At 36.3% G+C, this 19,019-nt stretch overlaps 2 protein-coding genes across 6 annotated transcripts; both read right to left on the minus strand.

Moving 5' to 3' along the window:
* Positions 1–454: 454 nt before the first annotated feature.
* LOC122064679 (tetracycline resistance protein, class H-like) lies at positions 455–7,407 on the minus strand. Of its 5 annotated transcripts, XM_042628447.1 has the most exons (14): positions 7,029–7,407; positions 5,901–6,012; positions 3,954–4,066; positions 3,745–3,870; positions 3,479–3,651; positions 3,206–3,281; positions 2,905–2,991; positions 2,676–2,756; positions 2,546–2,578; positions 2,176–2,229; positions 2,018–2,059; positions 1,235–1,313; positions 1,008–1,078; positions 455–897 (listed from the first exon to the last, which is right to left on the minus strand). In XM_042628447.1, the coding sequence occupies exons 1-14, from the start codon at positions 7,233–7,235 to the stop codon at positions 793–795; spliced, it is 1,359 nt and encodes a 452-aa protein (XP_042484381.1). In that variant the 5' UTR covers positions 7,236–7,407; the 3' UTR covers positions 455–792. The 5 variants fall into 5 exon arrangements, with proteins under 5 accessions (XP_042484381.1, XP_042484383.1, XP_042484379.1 ...); XM_042628449.1 differs by lacking the exon at positions 1,008–1,078; XM_042628445.1 differs by having other exon boundaries at positions 760–1,078.
* A 3,492-nt stretch (positions 7,408–10,899) lies between these two features.
* LOC122064674 (purple acid phosphatase 22-like) lies at positions 10,900–15,246 on the minus strand. Its single transcript, XM_042628435.1, has 5 exons — positions 14,963–15,246; positions 14,596–14,887; positions 11,711–12,279; positions 11,500–11,588; positions 10,900–11,417 (listed from the first exon to the last, which is right to left on the minus strand). Exons 1-5 carry the CDS (start codon positions 15,140–15,142, stop codon positions 11,201–11,203), a joined length of 1,347 nt encoding a protein of 448 aa, XP_042484369.1. The 5' UTR covers positions 15,143–15,246; the 3' UTR covers positions 10,900–11,200.
* Between the last annotated feature and the right edge of the window lie 3,773 nt (positions 15,247–19,019).

The raw sequence follows: 19,019 nt of genomic DNA on the forward strand, positions 1-19,019 counted from the left end.
AGAAGAGGTGATCCTTTAAGGCACAAGGTGAAGAGTGAAGACAGAAGAGTCGAACTCAAATCCTACCAAGAGCCTACACTCTACCAATAAACACTAACCAATTGAGCAAGCAATTGTCTCCGATCAGGTTCCCCATTTAAAATGCCAACAACTACCACATATTGATAGATAGACCTCTTGGCATGTTGCTCTCATATCAATTTTCATCCCTAATAGGCTTTGCCACATTGCAAAATAGAAACTTTGAAAATCCAGGTCTGTGAGAGAAGCATTGGTATACATGGACATATATATATGTGGATGCATGCCAATAGATATAAACAGGGTATTTGATTGAATCCGACTTTGGAATTTTACATATGGTAATCTAAAGTCTAAACCATGACTTCTCCATCTTTAGAATATATGCACATCATCTACCCATGTGTAGATATTTAAAGTGGGAGGGGCGACCTGGTGCAGAACTTCCACAGATTCCAAGCATCCATTTCTCATCAAAGTGGTGATCCCAAAGGGATTACCAAGAAAACCAGAACTTTACATAATTATGGGGAGGAAACAGAGTTGCAATAGATTAACTCATTTTTTTACATATATCACAGAAGAACTTACAAAAACATATTGCATTATAGGCACATCAAAGATTTACAGTGCATAGTCAAGACAGGTAGTGGAAATTTTGAACCCAACATTTACTTTACTTCTGTAGGCCTTGATGCTTCCTCACTTTACTTCTGTAGGGAAAGCTGTGTAATTTTTTTTTACCATAATGACCTTGTCAGCCATTAGTTATCATGAGAGGAGAGGTGCTCCAATATTGTCACTGTTGTCCCCAGGATCACTAGCTGAGGTTCCATTGTCTAAGTTCAACCTCAAAGCGAAAAACAAAGCAAACACCTAAACAAGGAAGAGTGTGCAGAAAATTTAACTTGTTTGAAAGAAAGAGGGTGCAGAGGGGAGGGATGGGGTGGTTGGAGAGAGAGAGAGAGAGAGAGAGAGAGAGAGACCATAAAAACGGAGGCACACAAGAGACTGAAACCTTTGCAATCAAATGGGGCCTCGCTTGATAGGAACAATGCTGATAACATATTCAATCAGTAAGTGATCATACCCCACTGTTACTAGAATGCTTCTGGTATCAAACATGCATCTGAGTTGGACTTGAACTATGTGTGTGTGTGTTGTGGGGATGGGGGAGGTGGGGGAGGTAAGGGAGGAAGAAGGGTCAACTTACAAGTCAGTGGACTCATTGCAAGCGGTGAAAGCAAAGTTGCACTTGATTGCACAGCAGAGATAAATCCTTGGGCTTTTCCCTGTTGTAAGTACAAGTTCAACTTAGAAAGATGAAGGGAAAATTACCAAATAAGCAATGTCTTCTATCCCAAAAAAATTGCAACCACAATGTTTCTGGGTTGGAATTCCTATTGGCATTTCCAATCAGATTCATAAATGGGTTTGGCTTGTCTATTCAGTCTTGGCTCTCATGTCCAGTTCTGTTCAACCCAACCTCAGAATTTTTCTCAGCTCAATTTGGTTGAACATAATTTGTTATAATGCCTCGTAAAAAAATTGTTATTATGTAAAATTGAAACAAAAACAATGAAAATTTTCATTTAGTAGCAACAGTTAATGGTGTAACTAACTAAAAACCTACTAAACGTGGTAGCTAAAACTTCCATCGACTGTTTTATTACTATTAAAAAGGAAATTTTTAAGTAATCTTTTCAACTACAATGTCATATTTCGTTAATATTGTTTTAGTGGTATTGGTATTATCTTCTTGAGTGGGCGAGCCTATGGCGCAACGGTTAAGTTGCACTATTGCAACATGTTCCAATATTTAAGTCTCACTTCAAGCATTTTAAATCTTTAATTGAAGAAACATAAAAAATGTGAATCCTTAAACTTCACAACAATTAAACTTACAAAACCTTTAGATCACATGCCTGCAGGACATTCTACTCATCTAGCATCAAGAACCACAAGAACAATGTTAAGTCAAGATATACATACGAACCTGATTGGTTGAACTTGTTGCTTTTGAAACAATAGCATAAGTCTGTCAAATAATAATAGATGAATGAAATAAATGAAGTTCATATTTGCTAAGATATAGATAAAACATACTTCTAAGTTCTAAATTGACATGGTTAAGGAAAGAGAATTCATCCTTACAGCTGGTTCCATAAGAACAAAGACTGCTTCAAACGAGGCACTGATATATGGAACCTGCATATGGGATTGATAACTTGTAAGACTCCATCAATAATGGTAAAATAACTAATCTAAGGTCAGAAAGCACTGAGTTTGTTTAGTTTATGCTTAATAATGGTTAAAAAGCATACCTCTAGGCTTAATAAAGGTTAAACAGAATAATCAGAGAGTGGATAGTGAAAATTAATGATCATATATATACATCTAAGTTTAAATTCAAAACTTAGTCAATCAACCTCCTAACCTGGTTCCAAATTTCAGTTGCAAAAGAACAAAAAAGTAAGATTGAATCATATGCATGAAGAAAGCTAATGAAAAAAAGAATACATACCCAAGGTGCCCATGCCAAACCATTGAATAATCCCTGTAGAGGGGAAAAAATTATCCATAGAATTCCAACTTCATATCTAGTCTACAAAAAATTAAAGAAAACCCATAAATAAAATTTCTGGACAACTTACATATGCTGTTGATGCAAGCAAGGATATGCACAAAATTCCTTTCTCTCCCACTAGAGGATTTATAAGTGGAAGCACCAAAATCTAGAGGCCAAATTTCAGCACCATTGAATGGGGGTGGGGGGAGGATTTAAAAATGTTAAAACATGATCATCTACTTTCAACACATATACAAATCCATACAGATTCCATAGTATCAAAATGCCTGAAAAGAGAAGCTCCAGAGCAGTACCTGAGAAAAAATAGAACCTATTCCAACCAACATCAGGATATCAGAAAATTGATTCTTGTTGAAAGCAAAAACTGACTTTAGATAGTACTGCACAGGAAATCATAATGATCGTCAAAAAATTCAAGTCAGAATGCTACTGTAATGCTATGGATCAAGTAGATACTATGGTGAGATGGTTGGGCCATCATTATGATAATGGTGGGGATTTTCTCAATGTAGATAAACCAAGAAGTTGATTACTGAAACTAAAAGTTACTTTTTTTCAGTAGTAATGTTGATAGCAGATTGGAAAGAAACATACCAATAAGACACTGGCGATGCCAGACATTCCCAACTTATAGAGGAAGGTAATTAGAGCAATTTGCTTCAATGTCCCGCTGTGGAGGTAAAATGCAGATCTTTAGCCAAGGGTACCATATGTTCATAAACATGTAATACATTCTTTTTTGGGTCCAAATATGTGAAATATGTTTATCCCCTTGTATAATCAATTTAAAGGTTTGTCTCTCTCTTTCTCTCCCCCCCCCCCCCCAATTCAAAAAAAAAAAAAACCATAGTTCACAAACAGTAGTACCTGTTACAACCCACAGCTAGACCATTCTTCACAGATTGGTATTGATTCTTACAGACATTATTAATTGTTTCCAAACAAGATGAATGTTGGTCCTGCCTTGGAACTGGCTTAATTGTTTCAACCAGAAATAGCTTCAAATAAACTGGACAAACTGCTAACAAGATAATGGATACCTGGAAAACAGTGTTGTCAAATAGGTATACTGGGAAAGAAATTATACAGACATATGTTGTTAAAACTATGACAAAATTTGAGCAAGAACATGCCTCGAAAATGTAATCTTCAGGAAGAACACGTGACAACAGATTACCCAGGAAATTTGAAACAGCAAAAAGACCTGTAATCCATCCAAATGCTGCAGCCCTCATACTGTTGTCTTCCACAACATCAGCCTGCCAATGGAATGGACAATGTTAGTTCTACTATGACTTCGGCCAGCCTTGTTAAATGAATAACAGTAAGGAAACAATCTTACCACATATGCAACAGAGATACAGGAAAGGCTTCCTTGACTTATGATATGTGAAATCATACGGAGCACATAGTAAGCATAAAGATATTTTTTTGAGTCACTCCAAGCAAGTACAGCTGCAATAAGAACAGTGAACGGGTAATTCAAATAAACCAGCCAAAAGCCTCACTGAAAGTTATGAAGAGCACTAAACACCCCATGTGAGTGACCCTAAGGAGGTAAGAGGAGTCGAACTCAAAACCACACGCTTCCTAAGGAGAAAGTCCCTTGCCAACTCGGCTACCCCTGGGGTTGAAAAAATTACATAGCAGGCTAAGTGAATTTCCATACCACCCATCCAAGCCAGCTGAGGCTTGCTAACTGGTTAACAGGAGGAAAGCTTAGTATATTTATTTCAGTGTGTGTCATTTCATTTATTTCTTTTATGTAGGGAACTGATGATTTAATTCCTTTAAGTATGCAAGAGTAGGATTGCTTAGCCGTGCAATAATTACACAATGAAAACAGCCCCGTTGCCTAAATGAAATTAGGGAAACCTTGAAATTGATAGAGATTAATGCTATAGAATTCTTGCTAGAACTGAATCTGATCAAACTACCAATTTTTTCCCCTGTTAATTCTAAGTATTCCCTATACTATGTGAACTGAAATCACCAAAATCCAGTGCTCCTGCTGCCTTCTTTACTGTGTCTTGCATTTGCTAGAGCCTGAATTTCATCAAGCAATCAATTGGACACTTGATCCAACAAGAAACTCTTGAATTATCGAAACATGATTAACATGTTAGCTGTAATGAATCTAATTGATCTAAATAATGAGACAGGGGTGCAAGTTTGACCCAGAGAACCCGGACCCACCTGAAAATTCAAGACTTGGGCTGGTTTTTCAGCACACATGCTGGGTTTTTAAGCAACAGGCCAGACTGGGGCTGGGATATCTAAGCCCAAGGACATGTCAGGCCGCACCTCGGCTGAGTCCTTAGGTTTAGCCCGGCCTAACCTGTAGAAAATAACATACAAACAGCAAACATATGGTCAAGCCTACCCTACCCTAGGCCGGCCTTGGGCTGGATTGTGCCGGTTGCATCCCTATATCGGGGGAAGCACCCCTTTCTATCATGAATTATTACATGGTTGAGGCCTGCAGCCCTGCCCACCAAGGGTGTCAATCGGTCCGGAATCAGGTATTCGGTTTGGTTTTGGTTTTGATTTCAAGGAGTTAGTCTAATCAAGAATCGAACTAGGTTTTGTTTCTGTTATAAAAATTGATACTTGTACCGAAATTGTCCGATTCTAGTCCGGTTTCAATTTCTATTCGGGTTTTGTATTCGATTCTTATTTGGTTCTAGATCCAGTTTTAAATTCGATTCCGCTGTGCAGAAGACAAAATAAAAATGTCCATTAACAAGGTTGTTGCTCTTCCTCAACAGAAGAGGGTTTTAACTTAGACTATAACTCTTTAAAACAATTTAAGTGATTAATTACGTCAGATTTCTATTTAAGTTACGTCAAGTAATAATTTTTAAAAAGAAGAAAAAGTTAAATCATGTTATTCGGTTCGATTTCGATTAGAACCATCAGTTCTTGACATAGATCCAAATCTGGACTAAACCAAATTATAAACACTCATTTCAGATCCGAGATATAACCATATTATAATCAATTTAGTTCGGCTTAGGATATTTGATACGGAATGAATTTGATTTTTTATTTCGGTTCCGATTTGACACCATTACTACCCACTGGTGGATAGTGCATTATCCCTTCTTTTTTTTTTTCTGGCAGAAAGGATAGCCCATAATCAACCGAACAATATGTGACACTGATGTTCCTTCCTAATTACTCAGTGGTAGCTATAAAATGTTGGGTGAACGATAACGAAAGGAGAAGTAGCAGAATGTGAATACAGGAGGGGTCAAGAAAAGTTGTTATTCAGAGAAAAGAGCATTACCGAAAGGGAATATGCTGGCGGATATTGTAAAAAGGAGCAGTGGTTTGCGCCCATACTCGTCAGCAAGTTGCCCCAGGTAAGGAAGCATCACCACCCTGAATATCCCAACAACCTACCAGTGAAATAATATTTTTTCCATGGATAAGCCACATGTAAAGATTCTGAAAGCAAACTAACTGGGGAATACCTTAACGCCACCCAAAAAAGTGGGGGACATTGTTCACCCATTTGCACAGAAAGTGCCAGCTTTGGTGGACCAGGAAAATATATAACCAAAGGATTGTCGCCCATCACAACCCATTGCTACCTTATAGATTTTACCAAAGAAAAAAAAAAAAGCTACGACATTGTACGTTCCAATCAAACTGTGACACAAAATAATATTATTATAAAAGGGTGTAATATTGTTGTCTTGAACGAATGTAATTTTTTTTTTATTTTACTGGTTGGATAAAAAAGACATGGTCCACATTAGCTACATATAATATTTCAATAGAACATTTAAATAACAAGATTAGCAATTTAGTAATAAAACTGTCATCAATCCATCACTATTCGAGTAGGCTGATTGTAAATTCGCCGTAGGATTGAGGAAAACCTAATCGTGTCGCAGAATCCGTGAAGCTTGTTCACTTTGGAGGTTTGGAACATAAGACGCGGCCGCAAAAGAAATTAAGAGATTGGCCGCAGAACTTAGGTCGATGGATCGATGCTACAATCGGACGTGTTGTCTCACCGGCAGGTGTTGACGTTCACGGACTGCAGCGCCGGAAAAGCCGAAGAAGATAATGTGGGTCCCACATTTTTTTGATATTTAAAAAATAAAAAAATAAGTAACTTTGAGTAGTGGTAACTTGTGGCTATGCAAAGTGTCGCCTATAGATGTAAAGGAGGTTAATCGCGCATGGGGAGAGGTTCTACCAGTCCGTTTTGAACGAGTGATGTTAAAGGTGAAGCACGACGCCGAGGGTGGGACAGGGGGAGGGGGAGCTTCAAAATTTCTAATAAATATTGTTATGTGGAGCTTCAATCCGACATATATGGAGATCAAAAGCTGCTATTATAGTTATAAAAGTTAGAAGAGAATCTATAACAGAGAGAGAGAGAGAGAGAGAGATGAATCAGTACCGTTTGTTGGAATCCGTTAAGATAGATGGCCTGAGGGCAAGAGGTTGATGTAGCACCACCATCATCATTATCGCATAAAGCTTTGGTGGTAACGTCGACGAGCAAGGGAACCGTCATCTCTTCTGCGATGAAATGCACACACAGCGGCACCAATAGATGAATCAACGCTTTTAATCCTCTATACCTGCTCCATTCAATCTTCTTCATTTTTATTCCTACTACTTAGCTTCTCCCTTCACTAGTTCACTTCGATGCTCCTCTACCCAACGCTCACCACTCAATGACACAGTTGAAGACCACAGACAAGAAATCTCAAAGACAAATCTCTCTCTCTCTCTCTCTCTCTCTCTCTCTGCTTCTGTACTGTGTGTGTTGGGAGGTTGGGGATGGCGTGTGGGGATGTAAGAAAGTAAGTGTATTTATTGGTTGGAAAAAAGGCAGAGTGGCGTTTGCTCTCAGAATTAGGATAGGGAGAACTGACCATTTCACCCCTGAAGAAGGGCTCAGATCTTATTGGTTTAACGGCAGTGTCGATACGACACGTGTAAAATAGTGCCCGGTTTACCTAAGGGGAAAAGTAGGTTGGTTGGAAAGGAAAAAAGTAAAGAAAGATAATCTTTTAAATTATCCAAAAATACAAAATATCTCGCTTTTCGCTAACCGCAAGGCACATGCAGGCTCGTGTTTCGTAGCTGTGAAACTCTCGACTCTCACCATCACGTTAACTGATCGACCTACAGAAGATCTGTTCATCTTCTCTACCTCCGATTTTTCTCTCGACTTCTCTGAAGCATGGTTTGAGAAATTAGATCAGATTGGTATTCTTGTTTGATCTCAATGTTTGGTCAATATTGTTTTATTAGATTGATAAGAATAAATAGAAATAAAAAAAAAAAATTTAATGACAATTAGATGTATTTCTATTCAATTTGCATGATTTGGATTAATATTAAACCTGTCTGATCGCCAGATTTTTTTTTTTTTTTTAATAATAAATATCTCAAGACCGATTCTGATATCTTAAACCATGCTTTCCAGTGACCCTTTCAGAATGGATTTTAGTTTTTAAGTTGCAACATATTAGTTGTATGGAATCCTTACAATTCTTTTAACATACAATCAAATTCATCAGCAATTCTTTAAATTGAGCACTGAAAATTCTACTTAGTTTTGGAAATATTTCAACCAAAGAGAAAAACAGTGAATCAAAATTGTTATAAAGGATGAATGATTGACATAAGCTTCAAAAGTTTCTCCCCACCAATGATGAGGTGTGTGTAGAAACGCAATCCTAAAATGATGCAGAAGATAATAGAAAAATAAGAACAAGCAATGCACACAAATTTACGAGGTTCGACAAGATTACTTACGTCTCCGATGAGATGAGATATTGCTTCATTATCAATGGAGAATAGAGTTATAATGCTCATCCATCACACCTCTCAGTATTGCTTACATTCCAGAGAAAGAAATCATTGCTACAAATATATAACGAAAAACCTTAATCCGAAAAATACACAACAATGTGAACCGATTAAGATCAATTAGGCCTATTTGGTCACGATCACCAATTTTTAGTCCTACACATAATTTCTCCACTACGGACTTGTTTCCATTTGGTTGGTTGATTATCAATCCATCATCGTGCTCATGTTGATCGGGTTGTAATTGGTTTGAAAATGGGAAATTAGAGCAATCATAGCATAAATAAACTAATCAAACTATAAATAGTCGATATGGTGCCAAACAAACGCTCATCAAGCAACAACCAAATATTAATGATGATAAGTTCATAATTGGGCTAGTCCTGACATTATAACATTTACTAACCGATTGGTCTAGTGTTGAGCTATAATTAGTTTGCTCTAATCAAACCAATTGGTTCATATCACCATTTTTTTTCCCCAATTGATCTAGTGAATATCATAAGTTGACATCCATATAAAAGAGAATCTCTTCATCCACCATGTTTTGATGTGACACTGGCACGATGGCATCAATCGTCATACATTAACACCTACTATTGCAGTTTTTGTGGGTCAAAAGTGATCGACTTTGTTGTGCAATTTTTAAACCTAAAGATTTAGGCCTAATCCATTTCCTTCAATGTCTTACGTTAAACAAAAGCAATAATACCTACCACAAACAATTCTGGCTTTGTCCACTTTGGTATTAGTCATCTTCATTAATGCTTACAAAAAAGACACAAAGAAAAAGGAGGCAAGTAGTGATCTTCATTAATGCTTACAAAAAAGACACAAAAAGAAAAAGGAGGCAAGTAGTGGTCTCGCTTTCTTAGCGTGCTTTTAAGCTTCGGATTAAAGTCTTCTTAATTCTTAATTTAGACTGGACTAAGGGTGTTGGACGGTGCCCTTAGGATTGGTTGATCACGATGTTTAGAAATCAAATTTCAACTTTTTTTTTTACGTGATGAGACCAAAATCCAAATCCAAATCCAAATTCAAAATCCAACTGTATATCCAACGGTTCCTAAATGGTTTTCTTATATGTTATTCCTCCAAAGTTGGTAGCCCTAAATAAAATGCTCCTCACCACAAAAGTTGTGCAATTCAGGTGTGACACTATACCATTATTATTATTATTATTATTATTATTATTATTATTATTTCTAAAATGTATATTATATTGTGTAGTGGAACTATGAAACCACCATCTTCTATATATGTCTTTACCGTTATATTAAATATGTTTTCTTATGGAAAAAAAAAGTTTATTATTAATTGGATTTTCATGGTATTGTTTTTGTGTTTTATAATTTTTGTTGTAGATTCTAGCTCAGTTTAGATATGCACATAACCAACAGGAGAGTGTTCATCGGAGAGGTCTTCGATGGATGAGATTCAAATGTCTAATTTAGCGTTCAGACCACAATATAGGGTTCAATATTGAAAGAATAGTGGGGAGAAAGGAAAATGGAGAGAAGATAGATGTTATGAAGTCCCAATCCCTATCAGTGGTAAAATACCTTATTTGCCTTTGTAAGTAAATGCTTTTGAGTTGGAAAGTCCCTTAGTTTGTGATTGAATGTCATGTGTCCTACACCTATTGGTGAGATGATTTATGGAGTATCACTTATATTAACAATTTTCTAACACTCCAGAATCTTCTATTAGCTGGTTTTAAACTGTTTCGGTCGCCGTCCGTGTAAACATTTCAAGCTGTTTAAATAAATAGTTCTATTTTTTAAAACAAAAATCAAATCATTTAATAATTTTTTTATTTATTATTATTTAAACAATTCGGTTCATTTACACTAGGCTTTTACAAACCCTCATTCGGATAATTCCTTTTAGGTTATTTTATTTTTTTTTATTTTTATAATCGTATCCCAACAAAAATCAACAAGAGCCCGTCTTGCATAATCAAAGAAGATCGATTTTGATTTGATTTAGACACCCTACCATAAGCTAGATTCGATTTGAAAAGTAAAATGAAGAGATCAATATAATATGTTTTTTTTTTTTTTTTTTTTTTCTTTTTTTTTCTTTTTTTTTCTTTTTTTTAATTTGATTCCAAGAAGTTTTATTTGGGAAATTAAAAGATATCTAATGCATAAATACAAAAAGCATACTAGGCAAACTAGAAATGCTAAATTTACAACCTCAAGTTTAGGTAGGTGACCCATACAACTAGAAGTGTCAAGTGGGTTGATCTTGATCAGGCCTAATTGGTCCCATCAATTTAAGGTCTTTGGTTCCTAATTAAAGTTAAACTAATTGAGCTATAATCGATATTTAAAGTTTTAAACAGGTTAAGTGGATTATAAACACGTTACACAAGCCATAAATGAGTTGATCGAACTATTAACAGACCATATAATTTAAGGGACAATAATCATCCAAGCCACATATCACAAGAGGCAATGCCATATTCCAATTTTTATTGCTTCACTTTAACTTTTATATACTCTACATTATTTCACCCCCCCCCCCCAAAAAAAAAAATGAGATACATTTTTTACAAAGTCTATTCTACCTTATTTCATGCAAGAGAATTATTGGCACTTTAAACAAAGCTACAATGAAATTCTATGTCGACTCTGATTTCATACATGCATTAACACAAGTTAGTAGCAGTATTTTATTTAATACTTTCAATTAGGAAGGAATAACCATGGGATCATTAATTATTCCAAGTTCTTCACATTAGCTTCAAAGTTCATCTTTGGTAGAAGTAGTATGAGAAGGCTCCATACAAATGCTAGAAACGCTGAGACTTTGAATCCACACTTCATCAGCAACCGTTGATGTGGAATCATCGTTACGATGCCATGACCAATGAGCATGAGTTTTGTTGAATACTCTGAACCGACCATGTCCAAAGCTTGCCTCCCGGAACAACGATAGAGAAGAAGGAGGCTCCTTATAGCTTCAAGAAGCACATAAAAGATGGATCAAGATATACTCATTTTCTTTCAATAATCTCAAAATTTTTAAAAGAAAATACTTACTGTGAAGCAAGTCCTTCTCTATTTCCCCCATCCCCTATGGTTACATGCACAGGACCACATTGGTTGGCCGTATTGTTGTATACTCTCGTCTGTAATAAATTTTCATATAAAATATAAATTTATTAATAAAATTAAGTAGTTTTAGTGCATGTCGAATATTTCCAATCATTCTATTCAAGAAAGCAAAGAGAGTGAGGGACAAAAAACTTACAAATCGTTCATAGGCGTGAACATGTCCAACAAAAATAATATCGACACGTGCCTGATAGAGTAAGGGTTCCATGGCTTTCCTCATGCTCTCTCCCTCGCCATGATGGGCAGTGTTGGTGTTATACCATGGGGTGTGAAGTAGAACGATGAGCCAAGGTGTTCTCCCCCGATCGACCTTCGCAAAGTCAGCTAGGAGCCACTTGTATTGGTCCGATCCAACGGCGAAGTCGGCGTAAGAACCCAACATGACGATGTGAACTCCGGCGACGTCGAAGGAATAGTAGAGGTTGGAGGTGGACCCACTTTCCTCAAAGGGCATGCGCCACCTGGCATTGTAAGCTTTGAAGGGCTCGTTCTCGATGATGGGAATTTTCTCAACCTCGTGGTTTCCTTGGGTCATCATCCACGGACGCCGGCTCGCATATGGTTGAACCAAGCGGCCGAAGGAGTCCCAAAGGGGCTGTATAAAGTCTGCATAGGCTAGATCTCCTGGGAGTAAGAACACGTCGTAGTCTAATTCGTCCACGTGTGATAGTGTCGATGCCGTCCATTCAGTCTGTCCTAGATCCCCTGTTAGGGTACATTCATAACGTTAAGGATGTCACTTTTTAGAGTTTATTCAAATCCAGCTGGACTTCAACAGGAATCCAATCCAGTTAATGATGGGTCTACATAGGGGAATTTGATTTTGATTCTTCTCTAACGGATAAAATAATAAATAAAAAAAAAAATCATTCGAATGGATATACTAATTAGTACATGAAAGTTAAATTTAGAAGTACGTAAAATTGCAAGAGTGCCATCTATATGTGATTCACAAGATATTACTAATTAATGAATTAAAAAATAATCCAAAAATTCCACGAATATCCCATACTGAAATCAGGACACACAAATATAAAATAATAATAAATAAAATAGGAGAGGAAGATCTTGAAAATCTAAAGGATATTGATGAGGTAATTCATCCGATTGAAACACTAGAGGATGAGACAGAGTTGAAGCAAAAAGAAAAAGAACTTCATTGGGAAGACATTCCAATTTGTTTTACATTGAGAGAGGAGTTACCATATTAGGTTTGCTCCTTATTATTACCATAATATTATTAATATTCTCAGTTATTTGAAAAATCTTATGCCACATCGTAATGTGAGCTTGTTGTTACTCGTTTCCTTAGCAACTCTAGGGCTTCTTTCTATTTGTATGGGCTTAGTCTGTCTTGATGGCATTTTGACTTGTAATTTTCTCTTTTCCCTTTCTTAGAACTTTTAAAATATTTTTTTATTCACCTAAAAAAAATTAAAAAATAATATAAATAATAATATAAAAGGAAATTTTACTTAGACAACTCTGTACTATGGCCTGAGTGTTGGTCACCTCTTAAGTTTGAATCTACTACTTGAATCTATTGGTTCAGGTAATAGATTCAAACTTCGGATGTCAAGCATTCTGAAGAAAAAGCTAGAGAGAGAGAGAGAGAGAGAGAGAGCATTCCAAACCTCAAACCTGATTATTAATAAGACTATATAGTTTCATTTATGTATTGATTATTGGGTTCCTGCCAACACTGGGTCTATCCACATTTCCTAGAAATTCAAACTCTCAAATTTTTTCTATTAAAAATCTGATTTTCATGATTCAAAAAATCATTTGAAAGATTATTTCAAGTGTTTTATTTCATAATAATGAATTATAAACTAGTTTAGACAAAAAAAAAAAAAAAGAACCCCCCTCCCAAAAAATTGTGTAATATAATCATCCAATTTAAAAAGGACCATGTCAATTTGACATAGTAAACACCTTGATTGTGCAGAAGCAAAAAGATAGCACTTTGCCCCTTTAATATGCGCTGAATATTCTCTCACATGCCTTTCCATTGGTCTGCCAATCTGATATTTCAATATTTCAAAAATTTTATCAACTGACATTAAATCATGAAACTAGGGTTTTCAAGATTATCTATCAGATTTGACTCGGTCAACTTTATTAAGAGTAAGTTGGTCATTTCTTAAGCTCTGATCTTAAACTCTCATGATGGTTCATGTTCATCATGGTCAAGCATGCCTACGAGTAAAAAAAAAAAAAAGAGGTGTCAGACACCCTTTCAATTTGCCTCCTTAACTATCATCTCGTTGTGGTTCTTGTTCATCATGGTCAAGCCGGATTCAGCTCTTCTGTGGGGCAATACATTGTTTGGCAGGCATCTAACGATTAAAAATGCCCTGGGTTGCGTGTGACTCCCTTGGGTTTCATGTCAAGGCATTTTTAGCTATTGAATGCACGCCGGACACTATGTTGCGCCACAAAGGAGCTCAATCCGATCAAGCCAGATTTGGAGGTGACAAAATAAGGTCTACACCCTTTCAATTTTCCCTTGGCCCCATCTCTATCTCTCTCAACACCGCCGTCTACGACGGCCTCATTCTCTCTAGGTCATAACAGGACCACTATCAGTTTCAAACCTAGCCCAAACTGATTGAAGACCGATAGCAAGAAAATAAAACTGATAAGAAGCCACAACAGACTGACCAAAATCAAATAGGCAGCAAAGAGATTCGGTCTTTGTATTAGAGACCAAAACTCTTATTTGACGGTTTCAGTCTCACCCCAATTCTCCTAAAGCAACGCCTCAGCCCGGCTGAAACCGACTGATTGACACCTCTAGGACTCCATTCCTTTAGACTCCATTCCTTTCCTAAAGCTTCGAGTCCCACAACCCTAAGACAAATAAGAGAGAGGATTGAATTTGTCCTTTTTTTTTTATTTTTTTAAATATTAATATTAATATTAATCAAGAGCTTTGGCTTGATTAGTTTCACGGAATCATACTGACTCCGCAATCACATGTTACCCATTTGGTTCACAAGTTGCAAAGCTGAGATATACCTACAATGACGAATTCAAGAGGGAAGGTAGATGGGGGTGTCTTGAAGCTGAACTCCTGGCCGCTTCCACTACACCGGTAGTAATAGGTGGTGCTGGGTTCCAAAGGTCCGATCTTCACGTGATGAATCTCGCCGGACTTGTAGAAGATGTAACTATACGACTCCTTTACCCCGGTCGCCGACGCCTCGTATTTTCTGGGTATTTTACCGTATTCTACTAATGAAGGAGCCTTGTCATCGTCTGTAATCCATGAAACTCTCACATGATCACTTCCTACTAGCGATACATGAACCTGTACAAAGGTTCTTCATATCAGATAATTCAATCAAGTAGAGAAAGAGAGAGAGAGAGAGAGAGAAGGGGGGACCTGTTGTGGGTCGGACTCTGAACCTTTGTGTGGAATGGATAAATTGCTCCGAGGGGGTGGTCGAATGTAATCCGAGGAAGCCTGCAACTGTAAGTGTTGAGGGAAGGAGATGAAGAAGAAGAAGAAGAAGAAGAAGAAGAAAAGCACGTGGAGATGAACCGGCAAGCAAATTTTCTCCATTTTCTCTGTAAGGAGAGGTAGATAGGGGTAGGGTATGGGTTTTTAAAGAAGGGCTCAAACAGCACTATTCTTTAAGAGGAATATTAATGGCGTCAACGAAACCCCATTTCCCTTTTTGGCATTGTATGGGTTATGGGAATCCTTACACAGATGCAATACAAAAACTCACTTTCCGAAAACTCTCTTTAATTATTTACCTTTTCCTTTACCAAACTAAAAAGCGAAAAAAAATAAACAAACTATTCACTCCAAGAAGGAAGAATAATATTTTGCCTACACTCTTCCTTGGTTCCCTAAAAAAGACATGTGACAAAACTCCTCACCAATGCTTGCTTTACAAATCATGTCCTTGTAATGCATGGTGCAGTGAGTGCGCTTCATGGTTAAGAATGAAGGGGGTATTAGTCCCACGCTTATTGGGTAGTTTATGACCTCGTACCTAAAAGCTTGGACTTTTGAATTGAACCCGCCATAACATTAATCAAATTGAAAAAACTAGGGTACCAACCAATCAACGTATGATAGTGGATCAAATGAAAATTGGGGATCAAAGAAGAGGATATATATAGTTGTTAATCTGTCTGCGGATTAGTTGAGGTGCATGTAAGTTGGTCCGAACACCTTGATTAAAAAAAAAATAAGACCAGATCAACAACAACAACTACTAAGCATTACAATTAATAATTTAGTTGATAAAAATAACTAAATAATAAAAATCTCACTTCTCAAGCTTCAATTGTGTCAAGATATGTAGAAATGCACGAAAACAAGCATATTCTAGGAATTGAACCTGAGAAGTTTATGAAGTGTGGAAAACCAGAAAGGGACTAATTAGAGAGTCAAAATCAAAGCGTGGCATCACACAAGGCGTACACGTTTGAATCAAAAATCAAAATCAAAAGATACATATAAGGCTTCTTGTAAGGTTAACTTTCCTTGTCAACCCTCAACAGATATATATTCCCTCAAAGTTTTGTAAAACCAAACAGTCAGGAAGTATAAGAGTGAACACTGTATGACCAACTTGTCAACGTGATAGGGAATCATTTAATCCAACAGTCAACTTGGCCTGGTTAAGTACCGATCGCTGGTTTAATTGTATTATTATGGATAATTTAAAGGTTTATTAGGTTGGCTGCAAATAAAAAGGACTAATACAAGTCATAGGTTCTTGATTGAACATTGAAGAAGAATAGCAGTCTCTTGCTTGTAAATATATGATTCTGATCGATTTGGGTTAGTGAGATATTGATTCAAATCGTCAAAATGCAAAAGGGAAAAGAACATCTCTTGGTCAAAGACAGAAAAGGGTGAAATGATGGCCTCACCCTTATGAAATACAATAAACCCACCCGCCAATGCTCTTGTCCGTGAATGCAAATTCTCTACCCACATGGGGTCCTTTCCACATGTGTAGTTACAAATGAAGTAGAATCTCCATCCTAACCGACACAGCTATATACAAGGAAAATTCCATTCCATTATTAACTACCCATGTGGGTAGAGAATCTAGACACCCTGTTCACCACCTCATTGTTGCTTGTGTTGACGTAGGGGCACATAACTAGGGAGCATTCTTTGTCTCAGATTTAACTACCCATATGATGTAAGCATGATTTTAAAACTCAGGAATCAATCAATCGAATCGCCTTATTCGGATTGAGAACAGCCGTCGCCAACCAGAGTTTTTAACCAAGTCTTAGATTCATGTCTTTGTACGTGGATCTACTGATATCTTCCTAAAAAAAAATTGGTGGAAGAGCTCGTTTTTTTTATGATCCCAGACGAAATCTAGCCAAAGTATTCAATGTGTAATTTATGGGTTAGGTAAGAAAATCCAAAAGTTAACACATTTTTCCATTAATTAGTCGATCTCATCTCTAATGAGATAGATCTATGTATGAAATGGAGATATGTTGAATTTCATTTGTGTATATAGTATTGGAAATCAGTAGACCGAAATGGATAAAAGATGAAGGAAATGGTCTTTTATGTTATAGTTATTACATTAGGTGAAAGGTTTCCTTCACCATGGGTGTACTCCACACCCACGGATGTACTGTCACATAATTGTCCTTGTAATGATAACTTCCCAGAAATAATTGAAAAATCATTTTTCAGATGATCCAAACGAAATCTAGCCAACATATTCTAAGGTACTTAATGATGAAAAAACATTTTTTCTTAGATGATGCAAATGAAATGTAGCAAAGGTATTCAAAGAGTACTTCATGGGTTAGGTCTGAAGGTGAAAGAATTCAAAAAGTTTTCACATTTTTTTCTTTAAATGAGTCGATCTTGTCACGGATGAGATAGATACACGCATCTAATAGAGATATGTTTGAATTTCATTTGTGTTTATAAGCCGGAAATCAATAAATCGAGATAAAAGATGCGCAAGGAAATGGTCATTAATGTAATATGTATTAGATTAGGAGAAAGTTTTCTTTCACCATGGATGTATTCTTCACCCACGGATGTAGGGCCAAAATTACTCTCACCCCATAGATTTATGTCCGTGTACACGAATTTACTGATATCTTCTCGAGAAATTGTAGAAAAAAATCTAGTTGAGGTTGGGTTGGAAGGTGAGAAATTTCAAAAAAATTTCATATGTTTTTGTTATTAAATGAATTTATCTACTCTCTAATGAGATAGATTTATGCATTTGAGGTTGGGTTTACCCAGAATGGGTAAAGATTGGGGTGGGGTTGAGGGGTGGGGGTGGAATGTTGTGAAGAAAAAGTCTTTTATCCTATAGTTATTAGATTAGGTGAAAGTTTTCTTTCACCATTGGTGTACTCTTCATCACCTACAAATGTAGGGTCAGAATTAATTTGCCCTTATTAGACACATGTTTGAAATGTCTTATGTTATTCCAGAAGTTCCATTGACAACCAAAATAGGGTTGGTAAAGAAATTCTCTCTTCACCATAAATGGAAAGAAACTCGATCTGATATTCAATTAAAAAAAATTTCACAAAACTCATTTTTTCATTTTAATCGGAACCGTCTATTATGTGATCAATTATCTTCTCTCTAATGAGCAAGGATTTAGCTAGTAAATAGTATTGGATCCGGATACCCTGATCTTCTTTAAAATTTGGACTTTTTTTTCCTTGTTGAATACTTTAATCAGTGTCGAACCACACCAAACTCTTGGTACACTCAGTGGCTGTCAATTATGCCTCAAACCTTGAGGATGAAGTTTCAAGGCTTGTTAGGACAAGATTAGGAAAAAAGTACGAATTAAAAGGTATTCTAAAATACTAGGGAAAAAAATATCGAACCACCCCGATACAAGATCGGCCAGGAACCGACTAATACTGATACGAATTAATCAATACGGACGATCCAATACGAATGATGTGGGGGGTTTATAAATCATGTTTGGAATGGCAAGTAGAAGGTGGGGATTGCTAAGGGTGGCTTGTGACTATCTTGCGTTGAGTCAATCTAATAATATATAGCTTTAAGCACATGTTTGTGTCATATTTTAACACCTTATTTTGTCATCTTGTAATTAGGAAATACGTATATTAAATATGAATATTTTTATACGTAAAACTTTAGATACAGAAAAATACGTGTTTACTAAGAGATGTCCAATCAAACACATATCTTTTATATTTTTTTTCGTATTATTTCTTTTAATTAACAGCATTTTTTTTTTCAAAAATTAAAAGAAAAAAAACCCAAAATTCTTTTCTGATCGAAAATTCAAACCTAGAGAGATGTAGGAATACTCTTTGTATGCTTCTTTGTCCTAAAATTATTTCAATTAATCATACAAAGGGTCTTTTAATTTCATTTTTTGGCTTAAAATCCTAAGTATATATGTGTTTCATGGTAAATACATATTGTATTTTTACTTACA

Source organism: Macadamia integrifolia, unplaced genomic scaffold (genome assembly GCF_013358625.1).
Source record: "Macadamia integrifolia cultivar HAES 741 unplaced genomic scaffold, SCU_Mint_v3 scaffold1712, whole genome shotgun sequence".
In the NCBI taxonomy this organism is placed as follows: Eukaryota; Viridiplantae; Streptophyta; class Magnoliopsida; order Proteales; family Proteaceae; genus Macadamia; species Macadamia integrifolia.